Here is an 18,527-nt window from a genome sequence, read left to right as displayed (position 1 = left end):
TCTTACTTTTCTTAATTGTTATATTTTACATTAATTATGATTAAGACATAAACTAGCGTCCGGATCCCCACAGCAGGTGGTATCAGAGCAATAGGTACAGAACTGTAGGTTTTTGAGATTGAGATAGAAGTTAGTGAGCGGGGTAGAATGAGTTTTCTTTCCTTGCATGTGATTGCTAGCACGTGATTTATTATAATGTTGAATTACATTGTATATGCTAATATTGCAGTATGTGTTTAATGTCTTGAAAGATACATATTACTTGAATATCTGTGTTGATTTGTTAATGTGTATTATTTGAGAATGAATTAGAACCAATTCTTGATCAGAGGTAAGCTGATCAGAAAGGGACTGAGACGGATTTGTCTCATGTGATTGCTAACTCTTGTGATCATCAGATATACCTCCTCGAAGAATTCCAGAACGAGGAAGTAGGGTGACTGATCAGATGGATGTGTCAGAAACTCTGATGGAAACACAGTTGATGAGGTTTCAGTCATTAACACCGCCAATTTTGAGGGGTACTGAGACGACTGTCGATTGTGAGAGCTGGATAGATGATATAGAGATATTGTTTGATTCACTTGAGTACTCAGATGAACGTAGAGTTAAATTTATTGGGCATCAGTTAAAGGAAGTCGCAAAGAGCTGGTGGATTGCAACCAAAGAAGTCTTAGAACAGCGTGGTACAGTAATTACTTGGGAAATCTTCAAAGTGGAATTTTATCGAAGGTTTTTCCTAGGTTCGTACCGAGAAGTTAAGAAGACAGAGTTTGAAATTTTGAAACAGGAGCAGTTAAACGTTGAAGAATATGTTGCTCAATTTTCTACCTTGTTACGTTTTTCTCCTCACGTGGCTGAGAATGATGAAGCTGTGACTGATCAATTTGTTAAGGGATTGAATCCTGAGATATTGACATTGGTAAACACAGGCCGACTCTATAATTTTGCTGATGCTTTGAGTAGAGCTAAGAGAGCCGAAGACAGTTTGATGAGAAAGAAAGGAGCTTCGTTTATGCCTCCAGCATCGAGACCGCGATCAGTTGGCTGAGATCGACATCAGTGTCAGAAACTTATAGTTTCATGAGTTTAGCAGGATATTATATCTGACTGTTGTTTAAATCTGATTGAGATTGTTATTTTCTGGGAGCAGCATTTAATACAGATCGTATACAATTGAGATTCAATAATGTCCAAGCCGAACCAGAGCTGATTTTGAGAGTAAAACAATTCAGAAAGTTGATCAGAATGGGCAGAACTAGATTATTGATAGTATCAATCAGAATATCAAGTATGTGATACTACATTGCATAAGAATAACTGAATTGTTGTGCCAGATTCTTCGCATGTGAAACGACAAGTATTATCAGAACTGGACAATTTTGATTCAACATTTATTCTGATGATAGAAAAATGTATGATAGTTTGAAAAGACAGATTTTAGGGAAACAAATGAAACCAGTTGTGGCAGAATTTATACGGAAACGTCTGAATTGCCGACCGATGATGACGGAAAGAATGATACCAGGAGATTGGTTATATAGCTTATCGATTCCTGAATGGAAATGGGATTACATTTCCAGGGATATCGGGATGAAACTACGGCATCTCTCTCGAAATTGAGCACTTATTTGAGTTAAGAATGACAAATGGATTAAATTTTTGAATTCTAGTTGTACGATAAGAAGTGCAGATTCCTTTTGTATTGAGATGATATCTCTGAAGTTCCTGAGATTGGACCTGATATGATCAGAGATATGATTGAGGAAGTGAAGTTGATTCAGAAAAAAATGAAGACAACTCAGAATAGACAGACTAAATATGCCAACGTCAGAAGATAACCGTTGATAATTGAGGTAGAAGACTGAATATTGAATTAACTGGAATTAAACAGATTTGATAACAACTTTTGATGTTGATTGTTATGAGTTGTTGATTGGTATATACGGATGTTGTATAGCCAGTATTTTGAGATTGATTTTATCAGAGTTACTTAGAGTTATATTATGATGTTATATTTCTTGAAGTATTATTCCAGATTGAAATCAGAATCAGTAAAAGACAGATAATTCAGAAAGAAGACTATTCTGCTGTTGAAAGTTCAATAGAAGAGTAGTTAGAATATTGAAGAAGCTACTTGAAAGACAAAATTCGAAATAAGACATTGATTCCAAAATTGTTTTATTGAGGTGAGTTTTCGTTTAGTTTTTTTTGTATATACCTCCTTTGGTATCTGATTGATATCTGACCTAATTGCCTGTGATTTCGGAGACGAAATCGTATCTTAGGGGGGAGAAATGTAAGGCCCGTGATTTTGATTACCGCAATCTGAAATGATTTGGCGATGATTGATGTGATTATAGATAGAATGGATTAGACCAAAAATACGAAAGGAAACACGGAATATGTGATAAACATAAAAATTGTACATTAATTAAATGTTTTATAATATAAATATATAGTTTTTGTTTTATTAAATGTTTAAATATTATATGTTTTATAATAAATTGTATAAAATATAAGTTGTTGTGTAATTATAAGTTTTTACTATTTTTACAGGTTCGATAAAAGAAGAATAACATTGGCGTTGCAAATGGGATTAAGATGAATCTTGGACCTGTAGAAAGTTGACAAGCATTGGTGACAATATAATATAATATCTTGGATCTGTAGAAATTCGATAATATCTACAATATTGGTGACAAGCATGAGATAAAAATCCCCTCACAATTGGGATCAAATTAAGCAACAAATAAAGTTACCAAAGGAGTGGCAGTTTTAACATGCTCTAGTATTTTGACCATATCTCTCAAATTACTTGGTCAAATGGTTTGAAACAAATACCACAACTAGACAACTCAATTATACACATGTTTCTTCTTATGTGAAGAAGTAAATTCGGAGAAGAAGATTTTCAAAAGTGATGTGTAATATAATATAATATCTTGGAACACCAATGAAGACTTATGTGTAAAAAAAATAATATTGAGTCATAGGTGAATATGTAACGCCCCGAAAATTTAAAGGTCCACGAAAACCACATGCATTTGAATTATTAAATTCTTTTTATTTTAATTAAATCTTTTAATTACATTAAATAATTATGTTGTGCATATTTGCATATTTAAAATGTATTTTTCTATATGGTTGCATTAAAATGTATTTTTAAAAGTTATTCGAGTTGCGATCAAGGAACGGAGACCGAAGGCTGAAAAAAAAATAGAAAATGTTTTTATTGGTTATTTGTTTTTTTATTTGTTTAAGTTAAGGGTGATGTTTTTTCTTATTTTTGAAAATAAGGGGTTTTGAGGTGATTTTTTTATACGCCGGGACGAAATTTTTATCGGTGTTGGACTTGAAACAAAAATACGAGCGTTTTGGCAACCCGGCTAATAAATTCACAAAATTTATTAAAGAAAACTATTTTTAACATTTTAATTAATCACTAATGGGCCGGGCCTAATTTACATTCTTAATGGACCTAAACTTAATTAATGATTAATTAGCTATAAAATAGCCAAAACCTCCCCATAAGCCCTCATTGTGTACGCCACTTTTCAGAATTCTATTCTCCAAAATTCCCCTCAAGTACACGGCACCCACATACCACAATTTGAAAGGAAAAGTCGAGAATTTCAAAGGGAAAATTCAACCGAGGGTTTTTGTCGCTGTTCTTCGCAATCGTCAACATAAATTCGTGTTTAAATTACCCTAAGGCACGCCATATTCTTTCCTTTACTTATCATCACACCATATTATTTATTTGTTTATGAAAATTGCATGAAAACAAATTACACTTTGCATTATTTTCGTTTTTATGAACAGGGACCAAGGATGAAGGAGATGAGGGGAATTAAGTGTTTTGGTTAAGAGTTTTATTTTTGTTTTACTAATGGTTATGTCTATGTGTTGATTCTGCCTATTTGTTTCTCTTGCAACTTCTAATGAAATGATGCAGATGTTGTCTCAAGTGTTGCCAACATTTCTAACAACATTTTTAATGTGTGTAGATTGTTCAGGGGGAGAGAAATGCTTTAACTCAGGGGGAGTTGATGTGAATTAAACATTGATAATTGAGTTTGATCTCATTTTTGTCCAAGAAAGGCAAAAAAGAGGACATTGAAGGGAAATATTATTTCCAATTTTAATTAATATATTTAATTAATTTAAATTATTTCCCTAATATTATGTTTTCTTGTTGATCTAATTGAGTTTATTATTTAATATGATTTTTCCTTTCTCATATAATGAGATAATAATTCAAATATATTTAAAGATATGTTATCTATTGATGAGATATGATATTGGTGTTTAAAAAGAGTTTATTCCTAATAAAACTCTTATTTTTCCTTGTGAAATAGGTTTCCTTATAGAATGAAACTCTACATCTATAAATAAGAGACCAAGGACATCATTGAGCTTCTTCTTCCTCTCGGTTACTATTCACTCACGTGTGCACGTTTCAGAGAAAATCTTATTCAAGAGACATGCTGTGGTTTGAAGAGTTGTGATAGGGTGTTGCTGTGAATGTTGAGAACATCTGCGGACAACATCTGTGAAGAAGTTGGCCGAAGACTGCTTTCTCGTGGATCTGTTTTTAGCAACACGTTTTGCTTTCTTGTTTCGTTTTATTCTGGTTATTTGTTTTGGAAAGCTTTTGTTTTTTCAACTTTTTGAGGAAACTGATTTTAATGAAGAATCATTAGTGATTGGTTTTTTTAAACGATTGGTTTTTCTAGTGATATATTTTTGCCATAAGGCATCGCACAAGTATTTATAGTTGTGGAAATTTAATCTTGTCTAAGTAGTTTATTTAAAGTCAATTTGTGTTATAAAATATAATATTCCGCTGCATGTTGTCCCAGATGTTGTAACATCTGGAACAACACCTAATTCTGACAACACACAAATTTTCTATTTTACATCTTATACTGATATTCTTATTATTTTGAGCATCTGTCGGACAAAATAATTCTTTCAGTAATGTCAGGCAGTATGGTGTCGAATTCGTTGTTGGTCTCATCCTCTTTCATTTGGAGATCGTCGGTTACAGTGTCCAAGATCTGTAAATTTGAAACTTCGGCAACTGCAATGCCCTATTATGCTATCTTCAAAATGTTTCATGCATCTAAAGAGATAATTCACATATGAAGATTGTTTCAAACCAGTTCACATCCACAACTGTAAATACAACATTTCGTGTATTTTCATATGCATTCGCCAACCATTCTTCGTCAGTGGTCCATTTGTCTTCAGATCTGGGGAAAGGAGTCTCTTTTCCTTCTTTGTCTTTGTCTTTGTCTATTGGAGGTTTCTAGTCTATCATAATCGATCGTCAAGCCTTTTCATCAATTGATTTGATGAAATTGAAATGTGTTATTTTGTAATATTTGCGACTGAACTTGATTCTCAAATATTTAACACGTGAATAATAATGGAAAATTAAAGAACATGAGATTTTAACATTGTTTGGTCACAAAACTTACATATATACGTCGTGTCCATAGATCAAATAAATCCATGAATAACAAAATATTACAATCATACATATGACATGTTCAATACATGAAAAAAAAACCTATATTTTTATCATATGAGCACTCTATTATGAACACAATTAATAGATCTTGTTTGACAAGCGCCACTCAATTTGTAGATCTGCCTAATCGAACTCCTTTTTGAAAATATGGATTGTCCTCTCCCGATGACGACATCTTCATCTCCTGAAGAATGAATTGCAATGCTTCATATGGATGAGTAACTGATGATCTTGATTGGTCTACTAGAAACAACGTCGTTGACTAGAACTTGTTGCGAAATAATGCTACTAGATCGAGATTTTTCGGCATTCGCCTACAGAAAACTTTCTGTGTATATGTGCTGTTAATATCAGAAGTATTCAAAACTACATCTCAAGTAGATCTCATCTATTTAGCTTGATCCTCATCAAATCTCAAATTCAAAAGTTATCTTCAATTAAACCTGGTTTATTCCTCATTATAGATTCATCAATCTTGTTGAAACAAACTCCAAGATTTATTTTCCTAAATTTTGATATATGTTATTCAAGATAACCAATTTCTAATCCTTACCCAATCAAATATCAATTCGGCCATCTACAGTCCAAGTCTATCAAAATATCAACCATCACATATTAATCTTTCATCTGAATTCTCGAAGCTGAAAACCTGACTGCTGGTTTGTAGACTTTCCACCGCTCTTTAGCTGTTCGGTTCCAGCAACTCTCGGGCTTGTCTGAGACCTCACGATTGCAACAAGAAAAGGTGGATATCATTTTTTTTAACCCCAAATCCAATACATAATACCAAATAATTAGATAAATTATCAACAATCGTTTCTTAATGATACTCTTTTCACACTCAAAAAAGAATCATTTACATACCAAATCATACTCTTTTAGCACTCAAAAAATCTATCCAATCATCTCATCGTTTTACTATAAGTGTTAGAGTAGATGCCCTGCAAGTCAACTGTTGACTAGGGATTTTATTGACTCGGTTGTAAAGAACAATCTTTATTGTAATATAATTCATTATTTCATGGTTCTTTATACTTTATCTGTATACCCATGCAAGCAGCATAGATAAAGTCCTTGATTATGCTTTAATACAAATGAATCGTAATTCGATATTGAAACTCATTTGTAAACACTGCATATTCTAAATTCGTTCCTAGTCGATTCAGCCGCCTAAAACAGGGATAAAGGTCGCTTGAGCTCGAGACTAGCGTCTGTGATGTTGTGTACTGCGTTTCTTGGTAAGGGCATAGAGATGTCCAAACATACAGATGGGTAGTCATATGATGATTATACCGAACAACCCTCCCTCGGACTTTCCAAGTGGTTATCATTCATCGAGAGGATAAGTCCGTGGTTATGATTGTACACCATTAGTCCTTATGACCCGAGACAACTCTGAGGCTCTATATGCTAGGGCTGTGCTTTGACTCGTTTACCGGCTCCAGGAGAGTCATCAGGTGGCGAGGTTGGGTACAGTCGCGACACATATAGGAGCCAGTGCATTGTAGTCGGGGATTCACCGCTCACCTACGGGTGTGGATATCCTATGTGATCTGATGTAATAATAGTGCATGGAATCTCTGGCCAGAGTATGAGATGTACGTTGGAGAAGGAGTTCTCCAATAGTACACGCGATGCCACTATTATATGTAACACATAGTTATCGAATTAATATGCAACCCTCGATGAACCAATGGTTGCAGATTCGATCGGGATATATGAGATGAAGGGACCGTACTGTACGTTAATCATAATCGACTGGTTCTTGCAGGCACTATCAGTGATACCTAGGGGATCATGGGGCGATGCTACTAGACGCTCTTACCATGATCCGATGGGTGCAATCAGAAATGAGTTCTGACATTCTTGATCAAGGTGTTGATGAATAGAATGGGGCTAACTAGGGTAAGCCCGAATAAGAATAAATGTTATTCTGAATCACAAGGAGTTGTGAACCCACGGCTAGCTGTATCCCTGAACCATTGAGGGTCACACAAGTACTGGATTGTTTGTTCCCGTTGAGAGAATAAATTCAAAAGTTGAATTTATATTATATAGTAAATTCAAGGAGTTGAATTTATGATAATTAAATTTTGAGAGAATAAATTCAAGGAGTTGAATTTATAAAATTTGAGAATTTAATTTATTAAACTCAAATGTTGGGTTTATTAAATATTAAATTTTGGAGGTGATGTAAATTCAAGTAGTTGAATTTATAATTTAAATAATAAATTCAAATGTTGAATTCATAATGTATTTAATTTATTAAGCTCAAAAGTTGAGTTGATTAATTAATAAATTAAATATGGTGGGTATTATGTTTAATGGGCTTGTAGGTTGGTATTATGTTTAATGGGCTTGTAGGAGTACAAGTCCAACATAATAAATAATTAAAGTTTTAATAGGCTTTGATTAAATTAATTAAACTAGTTGGACTAGTTCAATTAATTAAATCAAGCCCATTAATGTTAATTATGTAATTAGGGTTTAATTTAATTATAAATAACAAATGCAAACAAAAAAAAAAAAACCCTAGCCACCAACCACAATTCTTATTTGTGATTCTCGACAATCACAATAAAATTCTCCAAAATTTTTTTGCCAACTTTTCAAGAAAAGGGTTTGAGCCGTCTCTCAATTATTTCTCTCCTACGTAAAATCTCTTCTACTTTTCTAGTGCAAATTAGAAGAGGATCAAGCAATCTAGTCGTGGACTTGATAGGAGGATTTCTTGAAGAAAGTTCGTAGGGATTCATCAAGAGCCAGATCTATTATACCGGATCGGTTGGTGTCCAGTGATTTATTCACCAAAGGTATAACGATTCTAACGCCCTATGAATGTTTTGATTTAAATCATACGAGCGCCCAAATATATTTTGATTGTCAAAATAAAAATAAAATTTTAAACTTCCGCTGCGTTTGGGCGCGTAGAAAACCGAGATCCAACAGTGGTATCAGAGCCAGGTTTTTCTAAATCGTATGGTTTTGATATTGAATAATTAATTTCTAACCACACAAGAAAATTTTTCAGAAAATTTAGCACCACAAAAATTTATTTTTCCAGATTTTCGAAACAAAAAAAAATATATATATTTTTCGGATCTGCCCGGAACTGTTCCGGGCAGACCGCGCGCAGGGCGGCGTGCGCAGCGCCCTGCGCGCACAGACGCGCAGCATGCGCGCGCAGCGTGCGGAGCGTCCGCACGCTGCGCGCGGCGGCCGCGCGCGAACGCTGGGCGGAGCGTCCGCACAGCGCGCGGCGACTGCGCGCGCGCGGCGTGCGGAACGTCCGCACGCTGCGCGCGACGCGTGCGCACCTGTGCGCGCCCTGCGCGCACAGGACCCTGCTGCTGCCCGAAACGTTCGGGCAGCGAGGGCGGCTGCCCGGGATCGTCTCGGGAAGCGTGCTGAATGTTGGGCCTGAATTGTTTGGGCCTAGGGTGCAATTTTCTGAATTTTAAAATTTTTGGGTAAAATTGTTATTTTTGAAAATTGGTTCAATTTTTATTTTGAAAAATTGATTTTTAGAAAATTAATAATTTTCTTGTGAAATAAATAATTAGAATATGATTTTAATTATTTATGTTAAAATGAGTTTTACAAGAAATCAATTATTATTGATTTAATTGGAAATTAAATAAAGGAGTTTATTTAATTTATTAAATCTTTAATAATTGTGGTGGTTAGTGATAAAATTATTAGATATATGATTTATCAATTAATTAAATTGTTTAATTAAATTGATGTTAATATTTGATATTAAATGCATGGAGGATGATCGAGAGCCTTGACCAATGTGTTAGGTGTATGTTAGGATATTTTACTGTTTTATTCATTTTGTTAATATTTGATATTATTAAAGTGGGTCTGGTTTATGGCCCGTTCCCACCCCATGAGATGTATCCCTTATGTGCCATGGCTATTTAAATGTAATCATTAGAAATAGTGGGAGATCAAGACTGGAAGATGGTGGGCCCGATGATCAAGATGAAGACATGTAAAATATTGGAAGCTTTTGTAATAGTTGCATTTGCATCCCTGCATTCACCTAGGTTTGGACTTAGATCCATGTATGGCTCACATGGATCTAACAGTGTTGGCGATCGATCATCCTTATTTATTGTTGAATGTCATATTATGATATATGCGATATATAGTAGTATGCATGTATGTATATTATTGGATAATATAGTTGCATGAATCCGGCAAACATACAAACTCGTGGCACACGATTTTTAAATTAAAATGATGAGACAATTTTAAAATTAAAATCCCTCATTTTGAATATGATTCAAAATTTATATCAAACCGAAAAAGTAAAAATTAAAAGAGTTTAATTTTTCCTTGCCTTCCATCAACCGTGGTTGCATGTTGATCGCTACCCGCGGACATTGTCTGGCTCATATTATTGGGGAGGCATGTACGCCGGAAAGCTGTGGCTTCCACCGGACATATGATGTGAATTGAGTGGAACTCCCTTGACTTCGGCTCATATTATTGGGGGAACTCATGGCGACCGTCTACTATAATTCAATATTGATGGGTCGGTTTGACACGCGAAAATAAACGGCGTCATATTATTGGGTCCTTATTAAACGTGAGGCAAAACACGCGGAGGTTGCATAGGGATGCAATTGGATTCTACCTTTTAGAAATTATAATTGGCTGATATTATTCGGGATTATAATTGGCTAATTGGACTTTACGTGCCCACTAAGGAAATGTGATTTCCCATTTTCATCAGAGGGTGGTGGAAATGTCAAAATAGTGGGAGGGAGATTTATAAAATAAAAATCCATATTTTATATCTTAAAATTATTTTAAAATAATCAGCAACCATTATTCTGTTTCCATATCAGTATATTTTCGATTTCGTCACATAATCAATTTTGTTATTAACAAGCTAATCGAATCTAATTTTCAAGACTGGTTGGGAAAATTGTTCTGAATTCAGAGAAAATAGCATACACACTAATGTCAGTCTTGTTGAACTGACAAAGCATGCAAGATGGTAGGACCATAGTATGCAAGCTAAAGTGTAACATGCTCGCTTCTGTGTCAAATGAACTGTAGGGAAAGTTAGAGGAAATGTTGAATGCTGCTGACATTCGAATGCATGTGCAAGAGTTGCATGGTGCATGAAACTCGTATAGTGATGCACACCACTTTTAAAAGCTCATGACTACACGAATGCAAGACTGGGCTTTGGCCCATGAGCTTTGTGTACATGTGACTGAGCTTATTAAGTATGTGGTGGGCCTGGAATATGTGATTCCTAACGAGTTATTAGATAACATCAATTTGTTGTCTTTCTCTTCCTCATTTGACGGGGTTATGGTGAATTGAATAAGATAGATGATAGCCTTGAAGAGCTAGTCATTACGCTTATACCTTATGGGATCACTATAAAATAGAAAATTATTGTTTTCTAATGGGCCTCTCGTCAGACGAAAAATGGCCCACAAGGTAAGGGAAAGAAATGTTCTGCCCCTCACAAGAAAAACAATCCCAATAAGAAGCAAACTCTGAAAGACACTTAAAAGGCCTACAAAGCCCGATAAGTTAGAACATATTTATTTCACTGCAAGAAGTCCGGACATAAGAAATTATATGCGCCAGAAATGTTCTAAAAATGATAAGTGAATGTCCAAGTAAACATGATTTCAACAACAAACAAAAGAAAGTTAGATGATCCAAATCCCACACAAATATGGCACGCTAGACTAGGTCATATTTCCTAAAGAAGGATGCACAAGCTAGTGGGAGAAAGCATGTTTGACTTGTCAGACATAAATTCTCTACCTACTTGTAAGTTCTGTCCAAAAGGAAAATTGACCAACCTTCCATTCGATGGAAGCATGGAACGTGCGTATGGTCTACTGGATTTGATCCAAACAGACGTTTGTGGCCCGCTAAGTGTTAGCACAAAATATGGGCAATCCTACTTCGTTATCCTTACCGATGACCATTGGAGGTATGGATATGTTTATGAAACACAAATCTGAAACATTTGAATGGTTCAAAGAATTCAGATCTGAAGTAGAAAAATCAGCTAGAAAGAAGTATTAAGGCATTTCGATCTGATCGAAGTGGAGAATACTTGAGAGCTGAATTTTTGGGTTATCTAAAAAAGAATGTGATTCTCACAGTGGACTCCACCAGCAACACCACAATTGAATGGTGTTTCTGAACGTCGTAAGCGAACCTTGTTGGACATGGTTCAATCCATGAAGGGATTCACTGAATTGCCTACATCGTTTTGGGGCTTTGCGCTTGAAACTGCGGCAATGTTGTTGGATAATGTCTATACTAGAGCAGTCGATAAAATACCATATGAGATATGGATGGGGAAACCTCCCAAGTATTCTTACATGAGAATATGGGGATGTCCTGCTTATGTGAAGCAGACAATGGGAGACAAATTGGATAGTAGATCCACTTTGTGCTACTTTGTAGGATATCCAAAGAATTCTGTTGGATATCATTTCTATCATCCCAATGAAGCAAAAGTGTTTGTTTCAAGAAATGCCACTTTTTGGAAAGGGAATTTCTATTAGATAGAAAAGGCAAGATGATAGAACTTGAAGAAATTCAAGATACTCCCTCAAATATAGAAGTTGAACCCATTTCTCAAGAACCAGTAGTTGAAGTACAAGCTCCTAGAAGATCTGATAGGGTTATTAGACCACCTGCAAGATATACGCTTCTTCATGAACAAAGTCACGATGAGCATTGTGTTGGATGTGATCCAATGAATTTAAAAGAAGCAATATCTGATACTGATTCAACCAAATGGCTTGAAGCCATGCAGTCAGAAATGGACTCTATGTATTCAAACCAAGTCTGGACATTGGTGGATCAACCTTAGGGAATCGTTCCCATAGGGTGCAAATGGATCTACAAAAGAAAGCTTGGGGCGCATGGGAAGGTAGTGACCTTCAAAGCAAGACTGGTTGCAAAAGGTTATACTCAAAGGCAAGTAGTTGACTATGAGGAAATTTTTTCACCAGTTGTTATGTTTAAGTCCATTAGAATACTACTAGCCATAGCATCATGGTATGACTATGAGATATGGCAAATGGATGTAAAGACTGCATTCTTCAATGGAGACATCAAAGAAGAAATTTATATGTCTCAACCCGAGGGATACACATCAGTAGGAAGTGAGCATATGGTATGCAAACTTCAGAGATCAATATTTGGTCTCAAGCAGGCGTCAAGGAGTTGGAACCTCAGATTTGATAGCACTATCAAAGAGTTTGGTTTTGCTAAGAATCCTGAGGAACCGTGCATGTACAAGAACGTTAGTGGGAGTGCAGTGACATTCCTAGTACTTTATGTTGATGATATCCTGCTCATTGGGAATGATGTAGGATTATTGCAATCAACTAAAGTATGGTTAGCCAGTAGATTCTCCATGAAAGACATGGGTGAAACATCCTATGTATTAGGAATACAAATCTATAGGGATAGATCAAAGAGGATGCTAGGACTCACCCAAGTCACTTATATCGATACCATTTGTGAAACGATTCTCTATGGAAGAGTCCAAGAGAGGATACTTACCAATGTGTCATGGTGTTACTCTATCTAAAGCTATGTGTCCCAAAATTGATGAGGAGATAGAGATGATGACACGTATTCCATATGCGTCAAATATTGGTAGTATCATGTATGGTATGATATCGACACGTCCTAATGTTGCTTACGCTTTGAGTGTTACTAGCAGATATCAGGCAAACCCTGGTCCAATGCGTTGGAAAGCCGTGAAAGATATTCTTAAGTACTTGAGAAGGACTAAGAATTTGTTCATGGTCTATGGGGGTGGAGAATTAAAATTGGAAGGCTACACTGAATCTAGCTTCCAATGTGACGTAGATGATTCGAAATCGACCTTTGGTTTTGTATTCATGCTAAATGGTGCGGCTGTCTCTTGGAAATGTTCCAAGCAAGACACCGTTGCGGATTCCACCACTGAAGCTGAATACATTGTTGCATCTGATGCATCCAAAGAGGCAGTTTGGATGAGGAATTTTGTCTAAGAGTTGGGCGTTATTCCTAATGGAGTTGATCCAGTCCCGTTGTACTGCGACAACACTGGTGCCATTGCGCAAGCAAAGGAACCAAGGTCTCATCAGCGATCCAAACATGTACTGAGGAAGTTCCACATCATACGGGAGATTGTGGGAAGAGGAGACATATCAGTTGAAAGAGTCCCCTCTGCAGATAACGTTGCTGATCCACTTACGAAGCCCTTACCAGGACCATTGTTTGAGAAGCATCGCGAAGCAATGGGATTAAAGTTTATGGGTAGTTGGCTTTAGGGCAAGTGGGAGATTGTTAGAGTAGATGCCCTGCAAGTCAACTGTTGACTAGGGATTTTATTGACTCGGTTGTAAAGAACAATCTTTATTGTAATATAATTCATTATTTCATGGTTCGTTATACTTTATCTGTATACCCATGCAAGCAGCATAGATAAAGTCCTTGATTATGCTTTAATACAAATGAATCGTAATTCGATATTGAAACTCATTTGTAAACACTGCATATTCTAAATTCGTTCCTAGTCGATTCAGCCGCCTAAAACAGGGATAAAGGTCGCTTGAGCTCGAGACTAGCGTCTGTGATGTTGTGTACTGCGTTTCTTGGTAAGGGCATAGAGATGTCCAAACATACAGATGAGTAGTCATATGATGATTATACCGAACAACCCTCCCTCGGACTTTCCAAGTGGTTATCATTCATCGAGAGGATAAGTCCGTGGTTATGATTGTACATCATTAGTCCTTATGACCCGAGACAACTCTGAGGCTCTATATGCTAGGGCTGTGCTTTGACTCGTTTACCGGCTCCAGGAGAGTCATCAGGTGGCGAGGTTGGGTACAGTCGCGACACATATAGGAGCCAGTGCATTGTAGTCGGGGATTCACCGCTCACCTACGGGTGTGGATATCCTATGTGATCTGATGTAATAATAGTGCATGGAATCTCTGGCCAGAGTATGAGATGTACGTTGGAGAAGGAGTTCTCCAATAGTACACGCGATGCCACTATTATATGTAACACATAGTTATCGAATTAATATGCAACCCTCGATGAACCAATGGTTGCAGATTCGATCGGGATATATGAGATGAAGGGACCGTACTGTACGTTAATCATAATCGACTGGTTCTTGCAGGCACTATCAGTGATACTGATACGAATCTAGCCAGCCACTATGCGTTCCCAGAACCAAGCCCGAGAGTACGCTTGAAGATGTTGAATGTTGCCCTTCATCCAACCAATGAAGACTTGGAAACAAGGCTCGAAGGGTTCGGGTTGCATCACAATCAAGTAGAGGATGACCGAGGCTACACGGACGAGTACACGGACCTGTACACGGGGTCCGTGCCCATCACAATCGAGAATGAAGAAAACCGAGCCTACACGGACCCGTACACGGAGGTGAGCACGGGGTCCGTGCCTATGCTTTCCAGCTGAAGTTTTCTTACCGAGTGTACACGGACCCACACACGGAGGTGGGCACGGGGTCCGTGTCCTAGAGTTTTGGGCGAGAAAAATTACCTTATTTAGAGTTTTAATTATTTTGGAGTCTAGATTTTAGTAATCTTTTGATATAAGGTCTATGTTTTGGACGAAATTCATTAGGCAATTAACACATTAGACATAATATTTTGAGTTTTATCAAACTTTTGAGATTTTCTCTCAACCTTCAAGGCTTTAGCTTTGTGCATCAAAAATCAAACTTATCAAAGTTTCTAACTTTGTGGCGTTTGTCGGTCGTGCTTGTGCGGATTGTCGTAGGCGTCGTTCTTCGAAGGTTCGTATCAACTTTCGATTGTTTATCTTCGTGTTTATTTGTTGCTAAACTTTTCTAGTTTAGAGGTGAATAACACACCAAATTACTTGATTCAAAAGATCGGGAAAAACACACGGATCTTATAATCGTAATTAAATAGAGGGTGCGATTGTTTAATCGTGTTTGCTATTTATTCGTATCAAGATTCATATCATTTGGTATCAGAGCCATACTCTTGACTGATCGTGTGGGTGCATGTTCCTGGAAGTGCCCTGGAGTGCGGGTTAACGATGGAGTTGGCACGAGGATGTACAGTCTAAAGGGGTCGGGTATGCCTGGAAGTGCCCTGGAGTGCGGGTTAACGAACGAGTTGGCACGAGGACATACAGTCTAAAGGGGTCGGAATGCCTGGAAGTGCCCTGGAGTGCGGGTTAACGAACGAGTTGGCACGAGGACGTGCAGTCTAAAGGGGTCGGGAATGATGTGTCCCACATCGGTTAGCAAGAGTTGTCTTGGGCAAAATATATATGAATTCACAATCCTCCCCTCTTGAGCTAGCTTTTGAGGTGGAGTTAGGTGGATTCATATCATTTGGTATCAGAGCTTGAGGTTTATTGAATTCAAGTAGTATAAAAAAAAAAAAAAAAATCGTGATTACTGTTCACGTACTGTTCACGTTACTGTTCATTGACGGAAGTACTGTTCATCCACGGAAGTACTGTTCATCGACGGAATAACTATTCATAGAGGCGGAATCACTGTTCATCGCGGCGGAAATACTGTTCACATATTCGGATTTACTGTTCAAGTATCGGAATACTGTTCACAGATTCAAATTTACTGTTCACGGTTCGGAGTTACTGTTCATTTGCCGGAGTTACTGTTCATTTGCCGGAGTTACTGTTCACGGTACTGTAGCGTACTGTTCACCAGGAAAAAAAAAAAAAAAAAAAAAAAAAAAAAAGAGAGTGCAATATGCTTGATAGTGAGTTTCAGTCATTGTTTAAAGAATTTGGAAAAAGAATGGTGGAAAAATTTAAGCCTTTACATGAAAGGTTTGATAGGCTTGAGTGTAGCGTTAAAGAAAAGTATGGTCGAGTGGATGATATTGGAAGGATGAGTAAAGAGGAGAGACGTACGACGACACCAGCAAGGAGTTCAAAACGTGGGTATCAAGGTACATCTAAAACTTCAAGAATTAGTACTTATGATATTCAATGTTTTTGGTGTCTAGAGTTTGGGCATGATATTAGTCATTGTCCAAATGAGGATGTGAAGGTATTGGATTCCACTTCCAACTTTGAAGCCAAACTTGTGGATGATTTGAATGTTGATGTTGATACTCCAATTGTGTCTAATGCGATTATTGAGTGTTATGCTGTGGAGGGTGAGTTGTTAGATGATGTGCAAGTTGTTTCTTTTGCTCAACTGTCTAAAAATGTAATATGTATTGATGAATCAATTTGTTATGATTTGAGAGAAAAAGAAAATGAGATGGCCGAAAAAAAGAGTGGTAAAAAGAGTGAGATGGTCATCGATGAAAATAAAGAATTGTGCGAAAAAGAGGCCGAAAAAACAAAAGAAGAAATTATATGTATGGCCCAAAAGAGTGAGGATGAGCATTTCTTTGTTTTGAATAAGCCACTTCATGTACATCTGTGCAAAGTTGGTTTATTTTATTTTAATGAAATAGCCGGTTCCACCCCGAGCATTGTTAAACTCTACTTGCAGGATTGTGGAAATGGCATAAAATGTGTTGATCTTCCTAGCTATCAAGAAAGACAAGATTTGAGGACAAATCTTTTTAAAGAAAGGGAGAATGATACGAATCTAGCCAGCCACTATGCGTTCCCAGAACCAAGCCCGAGAGTACGCTTGAAGATGTTGAATGTTGCCCTTCATCCAACCAATGAAGACTTGGAAACAAGGCTCGAAGGGTTCGGGTTGCATCACAATCAAGTAGAGGATGACCGAGGCTACACGGACGAGTACACGGACCTGTACACGGGGTCCGTGCCCATCACAATCGAGAATGAAGAAAACCGAGCCTACACGGACCCGTACACGGAGGTGAGCACGGGGTCCGTGCCTATGCTTTCCAGCTGAAGTTTTCTTACCGAGTGTACACGGACCCACACACGGAGGTGGGCACGGGGTCCGTGTCCTAGAGTTTTGGGCGAGAAAAATTACCTTATTTAGAGTTTTAATTATTTTGGAGTCTAGATTTTAGTAATCTTTTGATATAAGGTCTATGTTTTGGACGAAATTCATTAGGCAATTAACACATTAGACATAATATTTTGAGTTTTATCAAACTTTTGAGATTTTCTCTCAACCTTCAAGGCTTTAGCTTTGTGCATCAAAAATCAAACTTATCAAAGTTTCTAACTTTGTGGCGTTTGTCGGTCGTGCTTGTGCGGATTGTCGTAGGCGTCGTTCTTCGAAGGTTCGTATCAACTTTCGATTGTTTATCTTCGTGTTTATTTGTTGCTAAACTTTTCTAGTTTAGAGGTGAATAACACACCAAATTACTTGATTCAAAAGATCGGGAAAAACACACGGATCTTATAATCGTAATTAAATAGAGGGTGCGATTGTTTAATCGTGTTTGCTATTTATTCGTATCAAGATTCATATCAGATACCTAGGGGATCATGGGGCGATGCTACTAGACGCTCTTACCATGATCCGATGGGTGCAATCAGAAATGAGTTCTGACATTCTTGATCAAGGTGTTGATGAATAGAATGGGGCTAACTAGGGTAAGCCCGAATAAGAATAAATGTTATTCTGAATCACAAGGAGTTGTGAACACACGGCTAGCTGTATCCCTGAACCATTGAGGGTCACACAAGTACTGGATTGTTTGTTCCCGTTGAGAGAATAAATTCAAAAGTTGAATTTATATTATATAGTAAATTCAAGGAGTTGAATTTATGATAATTAAATTTTGAGAGAATAAATTCAAGGAGTTGAATTTATAAAATTTGAGAATTTAATTTATTAAACTCAAATGTTGGGTTTATTAAATATTAAATTTTGGAGGTGATGTAAATTCAAGTAGTTGAATTTATAATTTAAATAATAAATTCAAATGTTGAATTCATAATGTATTTAATTTATTAAGCTCAAAAGTTGAGTTGATTAATTAATAAATTAAATATGGTGGGTATTATGTTTAAT

The 18,527-nt window shown here is 36.8% G+C and overlaps 1 protein-coding gene across 1 annotated transcript; it reads left to right on the top strand.

Moving 5' to 3' along the window:
• The first annotated feature begins 484 nt into the window (after positions 1–484).
• LOC140824223 (uncharacterized) lies at positions 485–1,051 on the top strand. The gene has a single exon (XM_073185819.1). The coding sequence runs from the start codon at positions 485–487 to the stop codon at positions 1,049–1,051; it is 567 nt and encodes a 188-aa protein (XP_073041920.1).
• The last annotated feature ends 17,476 nt before the right edge of the window (positions 1,052–18,527 follow it).

This window comes from Primulina eburnea, chromosome 2 (genome assembly GCF_022965805.1).
Source record: "Primulina eburnea isolate SZY01 chromosome 2, ASM2296580v1, whole genome shotgun sequence".
NCBI classification, from domain to species: Eukaryota; Viridiplantae; Streptophyta; class Magnoliopsida; order Lamiales; family Gesneriaceae; genus Primulina; species Primulina eburnea.
This window is presented reverse-complemented; position numbering and strand designations above follow the sequence as displayed.

What these genes read in the sequence shown, in the direction of transcription:
- LOC140824223 (XM_073185819.1), top strand. Translation starts at nt 485, where the DNA reads ATGAGGTTTCAGTCATTAACACCGCCAATTTTGAGGGGTACTGAGACG.